Genomic DNA, 23,033 nt, shown 5'->3' with positions numbered 1-23,033 from the left:
GCGATAACCCCCAGCCTCCCCAGGAGAAAGCTTTTGGTTTCCCGCTGAGGTCCCCAACCCCAAGGCTCAAGGTCTTTCCTGCAGTCAAACTGAGTCTGGCCTCTGCGTGTCTTTGAGGTCAGCCAACCAGGAGCACAGGCGGTGGCAGACAGGAGCCGTGGAAGTCGGGGTCTGCATTTAGCTCACCTCAGACTCTGGGAGCTCAGGAAGGGCCATTTTAAGGTATTGGAGACGGGCTGCACGGAGGGCGTTGAACCAGTCCACTATCTCCTGCAGAGAAACATGCAAAGGACAGACAGACAGACAATGAGACTGAGCGCAGGCTGGGAGCCTGGGGTGGGGGTAGGGCGCCGGGGCGGGCAGCTGAGGCTGGTAGCAGGCAGCCAGCTGGATCTTCAGGTTTGGACACATGCACACCCCCCAGTCCTACCCAGGCTGACCCCAGGCACCTGGGAGGATGGTGCCAGAGCCCAGGGCAGCACCCAAGCAAGTGGGAAACACATCCCCAGGGCCATGGGAAAGGACCAAGGCCAACCGCACAGGAGCTATGCAGCGGCCCAGCACAGTGCTTGGCACTTGCTGCTGTGTGTATGCATCATCCGAGGATCTCGTTAAAATGCAGACTCGAATTCAGTGGGTTTGGGGTGGGGCCTGAGATTCTGCATTCCTAACAAGTTCGCAGATGATGAGTTGCTGGTCATTGGGAGACACGTTAAGAAGCAAAGGTCGTCAGATGTCAAAGATCGGCTTTCAGGTGGGGACAGGTACACCTGGGGATGCTCCATCAATACAGATGCTCATCATCTGGAGTACAACTTAGGCTGAAGCTGGCGTGGACCTCCTGTGTCCCTCTGGGAGAGCGCCTCCCTCAGCAGTGTCTACCATCATCTCTCACCTGCTGAACCCCTTATTCCAGCTGGTTCTGCCTCTGCTCTGCCACTCTTCATTCAGATCTTATGGGAGCCAGAGTGATTTTCAAATTGCAAATCTAACTGAGTCTAGCTTAGAGTCCTCTCCACTACCCTCAGGGAGAGTCTTAAGTTCTTTAGTATGACTTTGCCCTCTGGACTTCCCCGACAGCTCAGACAGTAAAGAATCTGCCTTTGATGCAGGAGACCCAGGTTCGATCCCTGGGTCGGGAAGATCCCCTGGAGAAGAAAATGGCAACCCACTGCAGTCTTCTTGCCTGGAGAATCCCACGGACAGAGGAGCCTAGCAGGCTACAGTCCGTGGGGTCACAAAGAGGGGGATAGGACGGAGCGACTAACACTGTCACTTTCACTTTGCTCTCTGAGCTCTTTCCATACAAAATCATTTGCAATCACTGCTCCCATGTTCTTCCCTTCTCTTGGAACACTCTGCCTCACCCACCTCTCTGCCCTCACCCTTGATACATCTTTTATCTAGAACATTCTATTCATCCTGAGAGTGAGTTTAGATGGAACAGATTTTTGCTCCACCCAAACCCTGATTCTATGAAAAATGCCCCACCCATTCTCAGTCATGCACCACCCATTCACAGTTGCAGTCACACTTGCTGCTATGATCCTACCCCTTCTTGGCCACAGAAACTGGATGAGGGTTGGACCAATACAGAGGCTGAACAGGGCTTATCAGATTCTATCTCACAGGAGTATAGAATTGAGGAGAGGAAAGACCTGTCCAAATAGCTGCTGTCCTGCACTTGGATGTAATACAGTGATTGAGAAATTCATTTGAATTTGGTTTTAAAGGTATGAAACATCAGTACCTTTTCTCTGTTTTAGGTCAAGCTTTGCTAGTTCAGTATTCCTAGGCTCTCTTGACCAGGGCATTAAGAACCTTATAGGGTTTCAGGCACTAAGGGAAGGGGATCATCCGCACGGAAGACCCACCTAGGCCTTCACTTTGGAAAGACTCTTCCGGTCACAAATCCAACCTGCATACAGGTTTGTTTGTCCTTAAGTTTTGCCTGTTTCAGTTCTCTACACATGTGTTCCTGTTTGCCACAGACTTAAGGCTGTCCACTTTGCTTTTAATTTGCCCACCTGGCTCCTGCAGGCGTGAGTTTGTAGCCCCCCATTTATGCCCATCTAAGGGAGAAGCTGGGGCATCACCAGGGAGAGGAGACTGGCCAGAACCAGGTTGTCAGACGCTCTACAGCTGAGCCAGTGGGAGGGAGTCAGGTACCATAAGTGTCTGAGATCGTGGGCACCTCAGCAAAAGTCCTTCAGCAGCGATGGGCATGGAGAGGTAGCCACTGGCATCCAGTCAGTGGACTGGGGCTACAGCAGTGAGCCCACCATGGACTGAGAGCCAGGGATCTCCTCCATGTCTCCTGGACTGCACCAGTCCCAAGATTCTGGTAAAGCCAATGGAGGGAGCTGAGAAAAATGAGTGGCACTAGACTTCTTGGCAGTTTGGGGAATGAGATCCTTGCATTTAGAGAAGCAAAGAAGCGAGATGTCACTTGCACTCCTGGTTTTATAAAACAATGTGTTCCTGTTAAGAGTGTATTCTCTCTCTCTCCAAACACACACAGAATCACACACAGCACAGTTCCTCATTCTAATCTCTCAGGCGGCCCAACCCTGCTTCTGTCCCTTGAAATAAATACCCCTGTTTCTTTTCCATTCATGACCCTTTTAAGCTGGCTTGAGTGTTCTCCTTCTCAGCATATTCATGCAATTCTTAAGTAGAACCTCCTTCTTTGGAAAACCTTTTAGATTGCTCCCTCCCACCCCAACCCCCGCCTCCCCCAGACTAGGCCACTTATATGTCTCCTGGGTGTGTCTCTAGCACGGCCTCCACCAGCATCATCACATAGTATCTTCAGGGCCTATTTCCCCATCTGTCTCTTTCCCAGGACTATGAGATCCTAGAAGCCCACTCATGGCTCTGCCTCATTCACTACACACCCCAGTGCTGGGCACGTTCCAGGGAGGGGCGCCATAAGGATTTATTGAAAGAGTGACATCCTGACCGCAGAAGTGATCAGAAATGGCTCTCAAGAGCTTGTCTTCCGCTGCTGCCACAGTCATGAACAAATAACAACAGTGACAACTAATGTTTATAATGCACTTCACAGTAATGAGATGCATTAACATTCATGGTTCACAGTCTCTCAATCCTCAAGACCCCTCCAGGAAGTGGGTATTATCAACCATACACAAGCAGGCTTAGGAGGGGAAGGGACCTGCCCTAGTAACACGCCAGGTAGTGGCAGGAGCAGGGTCCCAACTTCTGACTCCAAACCCCAGCTCTTCAGGCCACGCCGGGATGTCAGTCCAGACTGGAGAGAGCATGAAGCCTGCTGGGAGGACGATCCACGGTCAGTATCCCAGTGCTGGGGCCTCTTGGGAAGATCCAGTCCCTGTATCTAGTTTCTGACTCCTGCTGTCAAGGGTCTTCCCTCCAGCAGAGGCACATGGGGTGTCAGACAGGTGCAGGGTTCAGGAACCATCGGCCACATGACTCTGAGCAAATTACTTAACACACCCATGCCTCAGTGCGTGCGTACTAAGTCGCTTCAGTTGTGCGAAACCCTTTGCAACTCTATGGACTGTAGCCCGCCAGGTTCCTCTGTCCATGGGATTCTCCAGGCAAAAATACTGGAGTGGGTTGCCATGGCTTCCTCCAGGGGATCTTCCTGACCCAAGGACTGAACTTTCATCTCCTGTGACTCCTGTATTGCCGGTGGATTCTTTACCGCTGAGCCACCAGGGAAGTCCCATGCCTCAGTAACACGGGGATAAAACATTTCCAGGGTTGTTTTGAAGATTAAGAACTGATGTACAGGACTTCCCTGGCAGTCCAGTGATTAAGACTCCACACTTCCAATGGTTCCATCTTTGGTCAGGGAACGAAGATCCCATATGCCGCACAGTGCAGCCAAATTAATTAATTATTATTTTTTTTTTAAAAGAAAGGAATGATGTATAGTGATCACCAAGAAAAGTGCCCAGTTACAGAATTAACAGCAACTCACAGAACGTCAGCCCCCACCTCTGCACCTCCTCACCTCCACTTAGCATCTCTGACCCTTGCCCAGTCACATGACCCTACCATTTAGAGCCGGCTTTTGTCTTTGCAGCTGTACTATTGTCCTGCTCTTCTCTGATGGAGCTGACTTCCTGGACCTTTGATAGAGCTTCTCAAACTTCAGTGTGCCTGAATATCACCTGGGGATCCTGTGAAAATGCAGTTTCTAACTCAGCAGGTCCAGGGTGGGCCTGAGACACTAGTTCTAACAAGCACCCAGGTGATGCTCATGCAGTTGGTGCCGGACCACACACTGAGAAGGGAGGCCATGGGATGCACTGCTGTTTGAGTTTCGAGTCATCCCTCCTCTCATATTTGGAATCTCTGGCTGCACCCGATTTGCCACCTCTGGGCATAGTCCTGTCTGCTAACCGGATGCCCCTGGGTGGCTATGCACCATCCAGACACACCCCCGGTCCCCGCCAGGTTCCTCTCCCAGATCTCGCTCTGCCTTAGCTTCTACTCTGTCCCCGATCAGAAGTGACAACAGGGACTTCCCTGACGGTTCGGTGGTTAAAACTCAGTGCTTTCACTGCCGAGGGCCCGGGTTTGATCCCTGGTTGGGGAACTAAGATCCCACAAGCCACGCAGTGTGGCCAAAAACAGAAAGTGACAACAGATTAAAGCGAACAGCAGCAGCGAATCTCAAGAGCCTGTTGCGCCAGGGAGTCAGGGAGCTGAGCCTGCAAGGTTCGGGGCTACTGAGCTGGAGGCTGGAGTGGCAACGCCATCCTCTCACCTTTCCATTCTCGTGGTACACAAACAGGTTCCGAACGTGGCCGTCTCTCCGGTAGGTGATCTGCAGCCCGTGGGGGTTCCCAATCTTCTCTGTCTGGAAGGTGGCATTCAAGTCCTTGATGCTGATGACAGCTTTGGGGTCTTTACCCTAAAAGAGAGGAATTGGATACTCAGGATGCCTGCAATCAGTGGAGTGACTTCTCATCACCTTCGTTGGCGAGCCTTAAGGGAAACATGACCATTTGGAACTCCACATGGGTTTTTAATGTTCTTGCCGTAATATCAAGATCCACAGATATTCTACCACTCTCTGTATCCAGCCATCCCACCAATCCTGCTTAATCAGTGGGCTTCTCTGAGCTGGAGGGGGGCTTGGAAAGACCGTAACTTAGAACTTTTCAAGCTTTTCAGCCATAGAGCTTTTTCTAAAATAAATCATTAGGATTTCCCTTAGTGGTCCAGTGGTTAGGACTCCATGCTTCCACTGTAGGGGGCACGGGTTCAGTTCCTGGTTAGGGAACTAAGATCCTTCATGCTGTGCAACCAAAAAAAAAATTTTATAATGAATATCCATGGAAGCCAATCAAATGAAACAGATAAACAAGTAAAAGCAGGGGTGGGGGCCTCAGAGCATGCCTTCCCACACTCTACTCTGTTCTCAGGGTCTGAACACAGTCTGAGCACTCCCTGATGCTAAGGAGGCAAAGGGAAAACAAATGCTTCCTTTCATAACTGATGAGAGGAAGAAAAATGATACAGCAATCTACAGCCATAGTAGCTATAGCTGTAGTCACATGTAGATACTAAAATTAAAATGAATTAAAGTTAGGACTTCAGGGACTTCCCTGGTGGTCCAGTGGCTAAGACTCGGTGCTTCCAAGGCAAGGGGCCCAGGTTCGACCCCTGGTCAGGGATCTAGATCCCATAGCTGCCTGGAGTTCCTGCACGCCACAACGAAGACCAAAGATCCTGAGTGCTGCAACTAAGACCCATCACAGCCAAATAAATAAGTAAATATTTTTTTTAAAGAGACTTTAGTTCCTTGGCACACATACTCCCATTTCGGTTCTCAGTGGCCATCTGTAGCTAGTGGTTAGAGCGCTGGACAGATGCAGACATAGAACATTTCCATCATTGACAAAAGTTCTAATGGACAATCTTCTCTAGAGGGAAACTTGATCTTATTTATTAAAACATTGACTGTTTTGCTCTGACCCACAGCTTCACATCTCAGAATCTATCTGAGAAAGTAACTGCATTACTATGCAAATACATATGTCAAAAGATGTTTTACTACTGTGTGGCTTATACTAGTAAAAAAAAATTATTTAAATGTCCATCAATGATAATGGGTTAAGTAAATAAATAAATCATGGCACATCCACACAACAAAATATCACAGAATTGTTTAAGGAAAATTTAAATCAATATTACTAATATGAAAAAATATCCAGGATACCTACATGTAAGAAATACCAAGTACTAGGACAGGATATATAGTAGGAACCTATTAATGAAAAAATTGTACACACGTACATATGCATATGCTACCTGCATGTAGTGTATATATGATGTACATAAACTATATGTATATATGTTTATTTGCACATATATAAGAAGTATGGACAGATTAAGGCCAACATGCTTCATAATGACTTTCTTGAAAGATTACTAGAAGACTTTCTCTTTAAAATATCTACTATGAAAAATACTAAAAATACAAAAAAGTATATTTTGACAATATTGTTCCTTAAAAGGAAATTTATTTTAAAAATATGACATTACTAATAAAGTCAAAATCCCTTTAATTACTACTTACCCTGTCCCTTCCCCTCCTCCATTCCCCACAGTTAATCACTGTCATGAGTTTGATGTTCATTTTTCTAGCTCACTTTTTATACTTTTCTACACACAATACACATGCCTATGAACATACATGTGTTATATGGCTTTAATTTACATAAATGGTATCATATAATATAGCTCATTCTACATCTTACTTTTGTTACTCAACCTGGTAGTTTTTAGTTCTATCCATGTTGAAATAAATCCATCTACTCAGCTCTTGTAAATGACTATACCAAAAGTTATCCATTTATTTTCCTGGTGACAAATATTGAGATTGTTTCTAATTTTTTGCTGCAGTCAGCTTGCATCCTTGCCATACATCTGTGAGGGTGTCTCTAGGTCACAGTACATACTTAGGAATGGAATTGCTAGCTCATAAGTGTGTACATCCTTGACTTACTGAAACCTGCCAAGTTATTTCACTATTAGCTCTCCGCAGTGGTTGCCCCAATATTTACTTCCAACAATACACAGAAGAGTTTTCCTTTCTCCATATCCTCACCAACACTTGATGCTGCCAGTTTTCTAACATTTTGCCAACACGATGAGTTTGAATGGACTCTCAGTTTGCGGTTAATTTTCACTTATTCAGTTTAACTGAGGTATAATTGGTAAGCAATAAATGGAACTCATTTTAAGAGTATAGTTTTTTGACAAGCATATATGCTCACGTAACCACCACCACAGTCAAGATATACATCACGGACTTCCCTGGTGGTCCAGTGATTAAGAATCCCCCTTGCAACGCAGGGGACGAAGGCTCAGTCTCTAGTCAGGGACTAAGATCCTACATGCCGCAGAGCAACTAAGTCCACGAGCCACAACTACTGAGCTGGTGCTCTCTAGAACCCATGCTCCACAACAAGAGAAGCCAGCAGAGTGAGGAGCCTGTGTACCACTAGAGAGTAACTCCTGCTTGCCACAACTAGAGAAAGCTTGAGTGCAACAATGAAGATCCAGCACAGCCGAAAAAAGGAATAAATAAATACTTTTTTTAAAAAAGAGGCGCAATCTCTATCCCCAAGGACTGATGCTGAAGCTGAAACTCCAATACTCTGGCCAACTGATGCAAAGAACTGACTCACTGGAAAAGGCCCTGTTGCTGGGAAAGATTGAAGGTGGGAGGAGAAGGGGATGACAGAGGATGAGATGGTTGGATGGCATCACCGACTCTGTGGACATGGGTTTGGGTAAACTCTGGGAGTGGGTGATGGACAGGGAGGCCTGGCGTGCTGCGGTCCATGGGGTCACAAAGAGTCGGACACGACTGAGCGACTGAACTGAACTGAACTGAACCGAATTGGTTTTGGTTGCATGACTTGAACTGACCAATAGCAAGCAGTTCCTGGCCTAAGCTTTGAGAGGCCTGGCAGCATCCTCGTTTGCTTGGGGGAAGTTGGCCGCCATGCTGTAACAAAGCTTGAGCTGGACTCCTGAATGAGGAACATTCACAGAGAGAAAAACCACAAGGAAGCAAAGCACGAGACATGTGAGTGAAGGCTTTCTGGGTCTTCGAGCCCAGCCCAGAAAATGTAGCAGAGGGAATGACCCAGTTGAAGTCACAGGGAGTACCCTGCATCAGCCACAACCTGCTCAAATTCCTGACCCCAGAGGATTATGAGACACAATCAATTGCTATTTCAAGCCACTGAGTTTTAGGGTGGTGTGTCACTCAGTAACAAATACCTAAAATACTCAGTCCTTAGACATCTTTTCTCATCCACCCCCATCCCCCACCTCGGTGATTCCAACCAGTCCTGTTGCTCAACCAGTTTGCACGCTGCTGACTCCAGCTCAAAACTTTCCCCAAAACTCTAGACTCAGAACTTCTGAGAATGCCTTCCTCAGTCTCTACGTGGATGACTAACAAGCCTCTCAAATGAAAAAGGACTCATGATCATCCCCTCAGGGAGCTAAATCTTTGCCATCTCAGCAAATGACAAACTAACCTCATAGTTGCATAAGGCAAAAAATCTGGGATGCATTCTTATTTTTTGCTGTGCTGGGTCTTCGTGGCTGCCCTTGGGCTTTCTCTAGCTGCCTCGAGAGGAGGCTACTCTCTCTCTAGTTGCATGGGTTTCTTATTGAGATGTCTTCTCTTGTTGTGGCTCACGGGTTCCAGAGCGCTTGGCTCAGTAGTTGTGGCACACAGGCTTCGTTCTTCACAGCACGTGGAACTTTCCTGGAGCAGAGATCGAACCTGTGTCTTCTGCACTGGTGGGCGGATTCTTAACCACTGGACCACCAGAGAAGTCCTGTGGATCATTCTTGATCCCTCTGGCTCCCCGTGTCCAGTCCTTCGGTAGATCTCACTGGTTCTATTTCCAAACTGCATGCAGACCACTTTTAACCATCTCCAACACCATTATCCTGATCTTGGATTATTGTAGTAGCTTCCTAACTGGTTTCTCTGCTTCTACTCTTGCCTCCTCCTGACCCACTCTTGCCCAAGTAGCAGCCAGAGTATCTCTTTTTAAAAGTTTTAGTCAAAGCTTATCAATCTTCTGCTCAAAACCCTCCTGCATGCATGCTAAGTCACTTCAGTCATGTCTGATTCTTTTCGATGCTATGGATCAGCCCACCAGGCTCCAAAGTCCAAGGGATTCTCCAGTCAAGAACGTTGGAGTGGGTTGCCATGCCCTCCTGCAGGGGATCTTCCTGACCCAGGGATCGAATCTGGGTCTCTTATATCTCCTGCATTGGCAGGCAGGGTCTTTACCACTAGTGCCACCTGAGAAGCCCCAAAACCCTCATATGTCTTCCCAATAGCAGAGTAAAATCCAAACACAGAAATTTTTTGTAAAAATATTCTGGTGATAAACCATAATGAAAAAGAATATTAAGAAATAAGAATGTAATTTTTTTTAAAAAAAGATCATATACCCAATAAGGGCCTTGTATATAGACTATATAAAGAACTATTACAGCTAAAAAAAAAAAAACAAATAACATAATCAAAATTTGAGAAAGGGCTCTGAATAAACATTTCTACAAAGAAGATGTGCAACTGGCCAGTAAGTACATCAGAAGACACACAAAATCACTAGCCATCAAGGAAATGCAAATCAAAATCACAATGAGATATTATCTTGTACCCATCAAGATGGCTATGATCAAAAAGACAGATAATAACAAACATTGGTGAGGATGTGGAGAACCCTCATACACTGCTGGTGAGAATGTAAAATGGTGCAGCTACTTTGGAAAAATTTCTCAAAAAATTAAACACAGAGTTACCATGTGACTCAGCAGTTCCACTCCTAGGGAGAATTACCCAAGAAAATTGGAAACGTAGATTCGCATAAAACCTTGTACATGAATGTTCATAGCAGCATTATTCATACTAGCCAAAAAGTGGAAACAACTGTCCATCAGCTGATGAATAAATAAGTGAAATGTGGTATATCCATACAGTGGAATATTACTTGGCAATAAAAAGAAATGAAGTATATATTTCATATACATGCTACATACATGCTACAACATGAATGATCCTTAAAAACCTAATGCTAAATGAAGGGAGTCTGCTATAAAAGACCACATATTATATGATTCCATTTGTGTGAAATGTCAAGAACAGGCAAATCTGACAGTAGATTAGTGGTTGCCTAGGGCAAGGGGAGGGCTTCCCTGGCGATTCAGTGGTAAAGAATCCATCTGCCAAGCAGCAGACACGGGTTCCACCCATGAGTCGGGAAGATCTCCTGGAGCAGGAAATGGCAACCCCCTGGGAAATCCCATGGACAGAGGAGCCTGGCAGGCTATAGTCCATTGAGTTGCCAAGAGTCAAACATGACTGAGCAACTAAACAACAACAGGGCTGGGGGAGGCTGGTAGAAGGGAGAACTAGAGCTCACACATGTGAGTTTTCTTTTTAGGGTAATGAAAATGTTCTAAAATTGACTATGGTGACAGTTGCACAACTTCACGAATATACTAAAAGCTATTAATTACATACTTTAAATAGGTGAATTGCGAAGAGCTGACTCATTTGAAAAGACCCTGATGCTTGGAAAGATTGAGGGCAGGAGGAGAAGGGGACGACAGAAGATGAGATGGTTGAATGGCATCACTGACTCAATGGACGTGGGTTTGGGTGGACTCCGGGAGTTGGTGATGGACAAGGAGGCCTGGTGTGCTGCAATCCATGGGGTCACAAAGAGTTGGACACGACTGAGTGACTGAACTGAACTGAAATAGGTGAATCCTATGGTATGTGAATTTACATTTCAATAAAGTTGCTTCCCAAAACAAAACAAAACAAAACCATCTTCCTATGGTCTTCAAAGTCTTCCACTATGTGAGCTCATCTCTCTCCATTATTTTTTTTGCTCACTCTGTACCAGGCACTCTGGTCTCCTTCGTGCCCTATAGACTTACCAAATACACTCCCAGCTCAAGCCACGGCTATGGCTCATGGTTGGGCAGTTCGTGCACTGAACAAAAGGCTCCTGGCTTAAGGGATGAGGACAACTGGCATCTAGGCTTCTGCTTGCCTAGACTTGGACCAGGGATGCACCCTCTCAGAGGGGTCATCTTTTCTAATCAGCACACATGACCATGCTCCTGCACATACCGTTCTCTGCTTCTTCTACCCCTCCCCCACATATCCACATAACTTACTCATGTTTATTCTGTTCTGTGCTCAGAGGTCATTAGAGAGGCCCCCTCTGACCACTTCCCCATGCCCCATACTTGTATCATGCTCTAACCCTTCACTTTCTTTTATTTTACTTCATAGAACTTATTGCCACTGGATAGGTAACATATATTTTGGTTATTACCTGTCTCTATTCACTAGAATGGAAGCCCCAAGAGATCAGGAACTTCATTTAGTTCACTGCTATATCTTCAGGGCTTGGAATAAGGTCTAGCATAGTAGGTGCTCAATGAATATAACTTTTTGGCTGCGATGGGTTTTCATTGCTGCGTGAGGGCTTACTCTAGTTGCAGTGATTGGGGGCCACTCTGTAGTTGCAGTGTGCAGGTTTCTCATTGCGGTGGCTTCTCTTGTTGTGGAGCACAGGCTCTAGGGCCCACAGGCTTCAGGGGCTGTGGCATACAGGCTTAGTTGCCCTGAGGTGTGTGGGATCTTCCCGGACCAGGGATCGAACCCATGTCCCCTGCATTGGCAGGCGGATTCTTAACCTCTGGACAACGAGGAAGTCCAATACATATTTCCTGAGTGAATGAATAAATGAAATAAAGTCAAGTGATCATCAAAAGCTTAATCATGGACCAGTCTAAGCCCATTCAAAGTGAAGAGAAGGTGAGTTTTCAGTGGACTGGATGGATTGTATAATGAGGAAAAGTAGCAGCATGTGGTACCTAAGTCTCAGTGACTGAGCTCATCTGCAAGACCAGGCACCATGATCAAACCATAGACCGGAGGGGGGTGAGTGCCCTCGCTCGGGCAGCAGTAAGGGAAGCTTACCTCTTCTTTAGTGTAGTACTTCAGCAGGCCTTCTCTTGCCAGGAGGACAAACCTCCTTTTCAGGAACTGTGCGTTATCCCTTCCCCGCTTCCACAGGAACCCTTCTCGGTTACCTGCCACCAAAGATGAGAAAGAGTGAACCACCGCAGCTCTAACACCAACCGGTAATTCACCCGCCTGTTGGTGACCCCGTACCATGCAGTCTCAGGGGTGGAATGGACCGCCCACCTGCTGCTGAAACGTCTCAGATCTGATTTAGCTATTTCAGCTGCAGGATGTGGGCCTGGGGAAACTTTGCAATGCTGTATGATTTTAGTTGGGGGTCCCCCCAACTTTCTTTCTTGGCTGTTTCCTAAGAAGACATAGTAAACCTTTAGGTGGAGACTTCCCTGGTGGTCCAGTGGTTAAGAATCCACCTGCCAAGGCAGGGGACATAGGTTTGATCTCTGGTCTGGGAAGATCCCACATGCTGCAGAGCGACTAAGCCCGCGCGCCACAACTACTGAGCCCACGTGCTGCAACTATTGAAGCCTGCGGGCCTAGAGCCCGCGCTCTGCAACAAGGGAAGACACCGCAGCGAGACGCCAACACACTGCAACTAGAGAGTAGCCAGTGCAGCAACAAACACCCAGCACAGCCAAAAATAAATAAACTAAAAGTTAAAGGAACCCTTAAGTAGGCTAAGAACTGAGAAACTGCACTGATTTTGAAAGAGGCCCAACTTCACGTTGATATCAGCCAACTGAAAGTCTCCCAAGTAGGGGAATAATGAGTGACCTCTGGGTCCCTGCTGGTGGCTGAACACTCTGTGCTCCTGGTGGCTACGAGCGTTCAGCACTGGCTGCCTCTGGTCCTCGAGCGGTTTTGTACATTTTGCTCTCTGGGACAGTGTCCATTTGGACTCACAGCAGAGGGGTAGAATGTGCTGCAGGTCCAAGGCCACCGATGAGGTCATGCCCTGCACAAAGCTGGGAAGGGAGGCAAAACCAGCCCATTCTCCTTCTCAAGGCTTGTGCCACACCAGGGGCCCCCTTAGCCAGAAGCAGGTTGTCTATTTCTACCTGGTCTGCCCAGGGGGTGAATCTTCTTGCAATTTATACTAAGACTTGTACACCCTGTGGTCCTGCAAGGACCTGAAACGAATGAGCTTCTCGACCAAGAAGACCATAAAACCCCACCAACCGATGTGTTGCTATTTTAGAAGCAGAGGAACCCACACCTTGGTCTCTGGGGCCAGAGGGACAGCGGCAGGTATCTCTCTGCTGACCTTATTCCTAATACTCAGGCACTTTGTTTTCTAGAATGCATCAGAATCAGCCCTCAAAAGATAATGAAAATAACTTTACCTGGGTGTGAGATGGTTTTCCCATCGGCCATAAATTCCTGTCTCTCATACTTAGCTCGAATCCACTGTTCTTTTAAGACCCTAAAAAGAGAGAACCTTTAGTCAGCTGTGTCTGATGCATCCTCTCTTCATGGCAATTTTATGAGACCCTGTAGCTGAGGATGGGAGCTTCACAGCAGTGCCTGGCTGCCTGGCCAGGCTGGCCATCGTTTCTCCACCTGCATACCATTAACACTTGGGACCAGGTAATGCTTCATGATAGGGGACTATCTCGTGCTTTGCAGGATGTTTAGCAGTATCTCAGACTTCCACCCCCCTGATACCAATAGCAACCCCTCCCAAGTTGTGATACTCCAAAATGTCTGCAGACAAAGCCAGTATCTCACCAGGGAATAATCTCTCTCCCCAGGGATTATATTCAAACCACTATGCTATTCCAACCTCAACCCCAATCCTCTAGGTCACTGAGACAGATGCCAGCTCCCCTGGACCATCTACTCTGCCACATCACACTGTGTGTTCATGAGCTTAAGCCAGGGGAGTCCACGAGCCTCTCCCCAAGGCACACCCATGAGATCTGGGCGTGCTACAATAGACAGAGCAGTGGTCTTGGGGTCTGACCATCTGGGACCTGGTCCTACTCTACCATTCATCCACTGTGTGACCAAGGGCAAGTTACTTTACTCCTCTGAACTTGGGGAGTATTCCAGTAATATTATATCTACCTATCCCTTAGAGTCATTGAGACGTTTAAATGCATACAGAGGGCCTAGTACTATGCTGAGCACAAAATAGGTGTTTGCTATTAGCCCAACCGGATATTGTCACCCACGACCCATACATACAGAAAATCCACACAGCTGAGAGGGACTTCATTCCAATTGTTTGGTTCCCTCTTGCCTTTTCCAGGCAAACGTTCCCAGTTTGATATGATTTCATCCCATGGCCACAGGGAATGACCTAGAACTGAGTACCTGACCCAAATTGGTCAATCAGAGCTTGGCTCTGGGCTGTGGGGACCAAAAGGAGCAAAACTGAGAGAGGGGGATTGGAAGCTCTCTCTCCAGGGTCGAGCTGGGAGCTGGAGCTGGGAACATGGATATGGTGTTGCTCCCAGCTACAGGGAGAAGTATATTAAAAAGCAGAGACATCACTTTGCCAACAAAGGTCTATAGAGTCAGAACTATGGTTTTCCAGTAGTCATGTATGGATGTGAGAACCGGACCATAAAGAAGGCTGAGCACCGAACAACTGATGCTTTTGATCTGTGGTGCTGGAGGAGACTCTTGAGAGCCCCTGGGACTTCAAGGAGATCAAACCAGTCAATCCTAAAGGAAATCAATCCTAAATATTCATTGGAAGGACTGATGCTGAAGCTTAAGTTTTGATACTTTGGCCACCTGATGCGAAGAGCTGACTCATTGGAAAAGGAGCTGACTCCCTGATGCTGGGAAAGATTGAGGGCAAGAGGAGAAGGGGGTGACAGAGGGTGAGATGGTTGGATGGCGTCACTGACTCAATGGACATGAGTTTGAATAAACTCCAGGAGATAGTGAAGGACAGGGAAGCCTGGCGTGCTAAGGTCCATGGGGTCACAAAGAATCGGACACGACTGAGCAATTGAACAACAACAGGAAGAAAACCTGGCTGAGAGAAAGAGGCAGGAATGGGAACCAGAGGGATTTCAGAGACTTGATGGTGCTGGAGCCTCCAGCCTGTCCTCCCAGAGGGTGGCTCCACCTCTGTTCTTTGTGCGGTCTGATCCGAACCCAGAAAATCACCTTGTGCATAAGCTGGTTTAAACTGGGTTTCTGTTGTGTATAGTCAAGAGCCCCACTGAATGCACTACCCTTGCCCCAGGACATGGAGGAACCCTGAATCACAGAATCAGAGCTGGGAGAGGGAATGGAGACCGAGATTCTGGAGGTGGAGAATTCAGGGGACTTTTAGAATTAGGGATGGAGGCCATTAGTATTCAACCAGAAGGGGTTACAGTTCAGGACTGTAGTAGGGGTCATGACACATAGTGTCTATGTAGCACTGGCAGAGAGCCTTGAGCTCAGCAGGTGCTTACCAAGTACCTGGTCCTTTCCCCTTGGAGCAAAGGGTTGGGAGCAAAGGGTGAGGCAAAAGGAGCCCTTTCACGTTAAGCCTGGCACATCCCACAGCTGGGCCAGCCACCGGCCAGTATGCCAAAGTGGAGGTAGAAATAGATTAAAACTGGCATGAAGGGTTTCCCTGGTGGTCCAGTGGTGAAGAATCTGCCTTGCAAGGCAAGCGACACCAGTCAGATCCCTGGTCCGGGAAGATGCCACATGCTGAGGAGCAACTAAGCCCGAGTGTGCTCCAGGGCCCAAACGCCACAGCTCCTGAGCCCACTGTGTCACGACTACTGAAGCCCGTGTGCCTAGAGCCTGTGCTCCACGAGAAGAGAAGCCACCAAAGTGAGAAGCCAGTGCATCTCAACGAAGAGCAGTCCCCGCTTGCTGCAACTAGAGAAAGCCTGTGCACAGCAATGAAGACCCACCCACAGCCAAACAAATAAAAACAAGTAAATAAATCCTAAAAATAAAAATGGCATGAGGGGTGTCTTATGAGATGTTTTACCTAAGTTATCTCCTTTAATCTCTACCATCATGCTACCACGCGGGCATCACTGTCTACGTTTCAGAGATGAGGCTGCCACGAGTTGGAGAGTTCTGCTCCCTTGTCTACCTTTTCACAGCTGGAGAGTGACAGAGACAGAGAACCATACCGGGGTCTCCTGAGTGGAAAGCTGGGCCTGCCCTGCCACTCCCGGGATGCTTAAATACTGAGAAATGACAGGACACTAGGTACGGTTGTATAGTTTGTGCACTGTCCAACAGCATCCTGCCATGGTTAGAGGACAATGGTGGCGGAAATGCAGCCTGTTTCCTGCAGGCCATGCCTCCTGTCTGCCTGGAGGTAAACCTTCTCCCCATTCACACTCCATTCACACTCAAACCGGAGGCTGAGTGCCTGGGAGGGAAGCTCAGGCGCAGGCCGTCAGTCCTGCAGAGGTCTGGGGTCACTAGGGAACCAGTGTCACCCTCACCCATCACCCCCCGGGGACCTGAACCCTCCTGCTGCTCCATGGCATGCAATCCCAGTACAATGGATTTTTTCCCAGCGCCTTGGTACAGTCACGAAGGCCCTGGTATCAGATGGGCTAGTCCCAGCTCTGCCTCTATCAGCCTCAGGTTTTTCATCCACATGGTTTTCACCAAATACTGATCTCATAGGGTTGTTGAGAGAACGAAAATTAACATACACAAGCATTTAGCACAGGGCCTGATACATAGTAAAGTTCAATAAATATTAGTAGCTGCAAGTATTTCTATGGTTATTATTTGGGGATCTGGGGCCTAAGCAGCTGCCTTGGAGCTATGCTGAGCTTAGGCGGGACAGCTCTGAGCACAAGATTCCATGCAAAGTAGCTGAAACACATTGATTCTGCTAGAATACTGGCATTACTCTTCTTAATCAAGTTAGTCATCACCTTAGGCTATGAGAACATCAAGGCAAAGGCACAGAAACTAAAGCAGATGTCCCATTTCACGGCTGTGGAAACTGAGTCCCAGAAAGGGGAGGAGGCTACCCAAGCTCTGAAGGTAGAGAGGGCCTCACACAGATCTCTGTGTTCTCCATGTACCAAATGCTTTCCTGGCTCCACCTGCTGGGCAGGTCCACAAAAAAGACTGTCAGAGACAAAGGCACGGGAGATGGGGTAGTGGCGGGAGTGGGTGGGACCAGGAAATCATCCACTCACATGCAGTCGTTGGCCTGGGGGATGTAGTAGAATGCAGGGACTCTGGCTTCATATTTGGCCTTCACTCGGAGGTTCCCATTGTGGGTCATAAACTGCAAGACAACAGCAACTTGGGGTAATGTTAGAACTTGAAAAAACGTGAAACGAAACCACAGTCTACCCAGAAGGTCACTGTTCTCATTGGCTCCTAGGCTGAGTCAGGAGACATTCCTCCTGGAGTTTGACATTTCCCCCGACCCAGCTTGGTCACGTGTGATGCTCAGAAGTCCCAGCCTGGAACAATGTAACAACCATGCCTCATACAGGCAGAGCACTTTACAGCTCTCCCACATTATTCCACTTGATCCCCTCAATCACTATAATACTACTGTCCCTGTTATAAGGTGAGGACACCAAGGCTCAGAGAGGTTAGGTGACTTACCCAAGGTAACACAGATAGTCAGTGGAGAGCTGGAATTTGAACCCAAACTTGCCTAACTCAAAAGCTCATGTACTTTCTCCACTGCCCTCCACAGATGGCCAGGACCACCAGCAGTAGTCCCTGCAAGTCCATAGGAGATAGATGGAACTGGAGGATGCACTTCAGTGCTCCATCCCATAGAGTATATAGGTCAGGAAGATCGAACCAGAGAGACCCAGAGGCATGCATATGTGTCAGAAGTGGCCCTGGCCATCAGTCAGCACTCAGTAACATCAGTGGCATTTCTAGGCTGGGGACTCATGTGAAAAAAAACAGCCCATTTTTAATCCACGTCACTTGGAAAGAGTGAACCCTATTCTTCCCTTCCCCACTGGCCACTGGGCTGTGTCGCAGGATTTGCATGGGCTTTGGGTCTCCACAGAGCACGGTTCCCATCTCGGCTGTGCCATTTATTCACTGAGTGACCCCTGGGCTACACCTAACCCCCTGGGCTTCAGGGATCTCACCTGCAAAGATGAAGAAGCTATAACCAGGGAGTGCTAAGAGCCAAGTTACTTCAGTCGTGTCCGACTCTTTGCGACCCCCTGGATTGTAGCCCACCTGGCTGCTCTGTCCATGGGATTTCCCAGGCAAGAATACTGGAGTGGGTTGCCATTTCCTTCTCCAGGGAATCTTCCCAACCCAAGGATCGAACCCGTGTCTCCTGCATTGGCAGGCAGGTTATTTTCCACTGAGCCACCAGGGAAGCCCATAACGGGGGAGTGATGAGACACAAAGAAACGACCTTCAGGTTAATATGCCGGTTTCCGGTCTTTCTCCTGCACTAGAATGTAAAGTTCCACATAAGCAGAGACTTTATCTTCACTGCTGTCTCCTACACCCAGCAAATGCAGGCTTAGAGAAATGAATGAATGAATGAACAAAGCATCTAGCCCAGTGGCCTAGCACAGTGCTTGACACAGACAGGGGTACTCAGTAAACATGGGTCTGCTTCCCCAGTAGTTCTTGAAATCCTCAGCCAGCCCAGTTTAGGACTGCCTGCTCTCTGAAGGTTTTCTGGCCAGAATGGTGTCATCATCCAGGCTGAAAGTGTTCTCCATCTCTGGAGATCAGGAGAACAAGGTGGCTCCCTCGCTAGCTAGGGGGACTGGAGAAGGGCTATGGACCATGAATCAGGATACTTCTGTTCTGGTCCAAGACTTCAGCTACTAAGAACAGCAGCTGTTAATTGACTACTTACTTTGTACCTGTCTTGAGTCAGCATTTAATCCTGATAGCAGCTCTGTGAAGGGAGAGTGGTATATTTATAATATACGTATGGAAAGGGCCCACAGCTAGTGTTAAATAGCAGGCTCCGGACCTCGCGGCTTGCAAGTAGGGAAGCGATGGAGCCAGGATTTGAACTCAGGGTGTCTGTCTAAGGCAACTCTAACTGGCTCCTTACTGCCCCTTTCTCGGCCTCAGTTTCCTTCCCTGAAGAATGGGAGCAGGCTCCTGTTCAAAGGCTCTCCACCTGCGCCCCTTGCTACCTCCACGATACTGTCGTCCCAGAAGTCAAGTCTGACGGATTTCACTTTGCTGATGTCTGGAAAGTTGCGGTGGACTCCGGAGCAGTTCAGACAGATAAAGATGCCCAGCTTGTAAGAGGCCCAGTCGGGATCTGCGGGGTGAGAGGGCAGGGTGGGGAGCTGGCTGAAGTGCTGGCTGAAGAAACCAGGGCTAGGCTAGGGGCGCCGGGAGAGGCAAGGGCTTGGCAGGTACCAACAGCCCATGCCTTCTCTCTCGGCCTCCCCGCCTTGCGCGAACTAAGATACCAGCATGAAACCCTCTGGTCAGCCCACTTGGCTCTGAGGCGGCTGCGGCGGCGGCCAGAATGAAGATCTTGGAAGGAGTCTGGGGGATGGAGAGCGAGAGGCTGAGGCGGGCGCGAAGTGGAAGTGACAGCACTTCAAGGAACTGAGAGGAGAGCGCGGAAGGACTGACCCGCAACTCGCCGGGAAGTGCGGGTGGGAAGTGGGGTCAGAGTCCCTTGGCGTGCGCCGAGTCTGAGCGCGCAGAACCCCGGGGAAGTCCGAGGCGCGGGAGGGGACACTGAACCATCCGGGAAGACCTAGGTCCGGGGTCTGGGAACCCTGGTGTGTGGGATGTTTGGATCCGAGGGTGGGGGAAGGGGCTGGGTCCGAAATGAAGAGGTCAAGGACCGTGGTCCGGGTGGGCAGCGTCTCTGGCAGAGGGACGTCAGTAGAATGGGCAGGGCACCTGGGGCTGGGATCCAGTGTCGAGGTCCAGAAGGGGTAGGTCAGGGGGCCCGGCTTCGAGTGGGGGCAGTACTGGCCGAGGAGAGGGCTGTGGCGGCCCCGGGTCCGAAGGTGATATAAGAGTCGTGCGCGGGGGTCTGGGACCCGCCCGGGTCTGGAGGCAGGGGACGGGACCCGCGGGCCGCTGGCCGGCCCAGAGTACCGGGCTACACGAGCCTCCGCGACCTTACCCGCCGCCCCGCAGTCTGCGCAGTACGCGTTGCCGGTGCCCGCCGCCTGCAGCAGCTCCAGCAGCCGCTTCTTGTTGCGCTCGCGGTCACCCATGGCCGGCCCCGGAGGGCTCAGGGCTCAGCCCGGCCGCCCCTCGGCCCGCGGCCGCCCATGGCCAGCTCGCTTGCCCGCAGGTGGAGCGGGAAGCAGACAGCTCCTACAGCCAAGTCCTCGCCGCCAGCCCCGCCCCCGGGGCGTTAAACCCCGCCCACTCTGGGCTTTCCGCCCCGCCCCCGGCGCGTCCAGTTTGCGCCCCCAGCTGCGCGGATCGCGTTCCTCTCTAAGGCCGCACCGGTCCGGGAGGGACCCAGCGCAGGGCTTGGAGTCGCTCACTCTGGCCGCTGATCAAATCCTGGCCTATCACCGGCTAGCGTTGTGACTGTGGACAACCTGATCAACCGCTCTGTAGAAGGTTGATCTGTAGATCAATCGCCTCTGTAGAAGGAGAATGAGGACATATGTCTTTGGAAAACTAGCAAGGCTCTAACTTCTGTTAAGGCATTCTTCTGATAGAGGTCCTGTGCAGTGCTTAGTCATTCAGTCGTGAGCTCTGCGACCTCATGGACCGTAGCCCGCCAGGCTCCTCTTGCCCATGGGGATTCTCCAGGCAAGAGTACTGGAGTGGGTTGCCATGTCCTCCTCCAGGGAATCTGGAAAGCCCAGGGATTGAACCCAGGTCTCCCGCATTGCGGATGGATTCTTTACCGACGGAGCCACCAGGAAAGCCCAAGCATACTGGCGTGGGTAGCCTATCCCCTCTCCAGGGGATCTTCCCGACCCAGGAATCGAACCGGGCTGTCCTGCATTGCAGCTGGATTCTTTACCAGCTGAGTTAGTAGGAAATATCCATGTAGATCCTACATCTACTTAAAGACATAGAGATGTTAAATGCCACCTCCTGAGGAAGCCCTCCTTGAAACTTAGCTAGCTTGGAGTGATCTCTCCAGCTTCTGGTCTTGCTAGAATACTGGCTCTTATAGGGTCCATTTTTTCTTTTGGCCCTGAGAGCTTTCAACCAGCTTTGCATCACAGTTATTTACATATTTATGTTAATTCCTCCCCAACCTCCGACACACACTAGTTTGATGTCAGAAGTTGTATTTCTGTATCCCACACAGCTCCTAGAAACAGCACCTGCACATTTTTAGAAGTTCAATAAATAGTCATTTGACTGTGTTCCCCATGAAGTGAGGCTTTACCAATGGGATACCACCGGGCACTATTATCTGAGAATGTTCATCACTTAAGGTGTGAGCGGGGTTTAGGTGGTCTTGAATCTGGGCATTTCATGAATCCCGCTGCCCCTTCCCCATTCCTTCCCTCCTTGACATCATCCTCAGTGATGCACAGGCTCCTGGTAAGGCACTCTCTGTGCACACGTGTCACTCCCTCTGTATACAAACACCTATCTGTCATAAGCATAATGCACATGGATCTTCAATTTCCATCCTGGTGGGTTGCAACTGATCTTATAGCTGACCTGCCAGCATTTCCAATTCATCACACATGCATATACGCATGCGAACATGTAAGGCAGCATGGTATAATGGAATGAATTCAGGAAGCCAGACTTTGAATCTTGGCTCCATCACTTACTAGCTGCGTGGCCTTGGGCAAGTTCCTTCACTTCTCAGAGCCTTGGACTCCTCATCTGTAAAATGAGGGTCGAGAGATCACCGAACAGGGTCATAGAGATGGTCATTGGCACACAAAGCCCTCAAAGCTCAGTGGCTCCCTTGCTTCCCCGCTGGGCAGCTCATGGGATCATCTGTTGGAATGCTCTGTGTCATTTCCCATCTTCTCCAGGGTGGAGGAGGTCAGGCCTCCAGACCCTGGGGGAGGGGAACATGACCAAGAATAACCAGCCAGGATGGTCTTGCTGTGGGGGTGCTGCCTGGCCTAGGAACATCTCCGGAGGAACCAGTGAGAGAGCCTGGAGAAGGGCCAGAGGCTGTTTACCAAACAGGCCGGAAGATGATTCATTTCCGCTGCTTTACATGAAAAAGAGACAGAAATAAATCTCCCAGGAGAAAGATGGGAAAGGCAACCTAAGGTATGAAGGCAAGGCAAGGGGGAAGCGGGGGACAATCAGGGGACAGGCCACGGACACCATTTCTCCACTGACAATGTCAGGGCGGAATGGTGATATTGGAATGGTTCTTGGGCACCTTTGTCCCACTGAGCTGCCCTCCTTTGCACCTTGAATCTCAGCATCCCCTCTCTGGAAGCCCCACAAAAAAACAACTGAAGGGAAAAAACAACATCTCTTTCACGGTGAGAAGCCAGAAATTGAGAGGTTCCTTTAGTTTCTTCTCTTCCTTATTTCTGGAAGTTTCCAGTTAACAGAATTTCAAGGGACTTCCCTGGCAGTCCAGTGGTTTGGACTCCGTGCTTCCCCTGCAGCAGGTATGGGTTCAGTCCCTGGTGGGGGAACTAACATCCCACATGCTGCAGGGCTCCGCCAAACTTTTTTTTAAAATAAAATACATTTTTTAAACTAAAACAAACAAACAGAATTTCAAGCCTCAAGATTTGCCAAGAACAAACAAACAAACAAAAAAACCCAGAAACAAATCAAAACCAGTACTGTTATACTTCTGGTGATGAATTTCTTGCTTTCCTTCTTTCTTTGGGAAGGGGAGATAATTCTCATTTAAAAGTATTGAGTGTTATTTTAGAGAGTTTTACACTATTTGATTACACTTGCATCCCATGACGGCCATCTGAGGGCAGCTTGCTACCCTCATGGAGGATGAGAGGTTAAGGTACCCAAGGTCATCACCAGCAAGGGTGGGAACAGGGCTTACATCCAGTTCTCCTATTGCAGTGACCACCAAACCCCACAGGACAAGCCTCTCTCCCTTTAGTCTTCCTCCCACAAGTGGATTTTTTTTTCCACTTTAAAAAAA

At 48.9% G+C, this 23,033-nt stretch overlaps 1 protein-coding gene across 2 annotated transcripts in view; it reads right to left on the bottom strand.

The window, feature by feature from the left end:
- ADAP2 (ArfGAP with dual PH domains 2) overlaps nt 1-20,286 on the bottom strand; it is a 30,877-nt gene extending 10,591 nt beyond the window's left edge. Inside the window, exons 1-7 of one of the 2 annotated variants that reach the window (XM_065909767.1) lie at nt 20,085-20,286; nt 19,126-19,256; nt 17,176-17,267; nt 13,387-13,466; nt 12,041-12,153; nt 4,760-4,906; nt 187-270 (exon numbers count right to left, since the gene is read on the bottom strand). In XM_065909767.1, the coding sequence (XP_065765839.1) occupies nt 187-270; nt 4,760-4,906; nt 12,041-12,153; nt 13,387-13,466; nt 17,176-17,267; nt 19,126-19,256; nt 20,085-20,178 (741 nt within the window). In that variant the 5' untranslated portion in view covers nt 20,179-20,286. Of the gene's footprint in view, nt 1-186; nt 271-4,759; nt 4,907-12,040; nt 12,154-13,386; nt 13,467-17,175; nt 17,268-18,836; nt 18,879-19,125; nt 19,257-20,084 lie in introns of those variants that run through there. The other variant, XM_065909768.1, reaches the window with a different exon arrangement.
- Between the last annotated feature and the right edge of the window lie 2,747 nt (nt 20,287-23,033).

Source organism: Muntiacus reevesi, chromosome 18, assembly GCF_963930625.1.
Source record: "Muntiacus reevesi chromosome 18, mMunRee1.1, whole genome shotgun sequence".
NCBI classification, from domain to species: Eukaryota; Metazoa; Chordata; class Mammalia; order Artiodactyla; family Cervidae; genus Muntiacus; species Muntiacus reevesi.
Note: the sequence above shows the minus strand (reverse complement) of the source record. Positions and strands in the feature narration are given on the sequence as shown.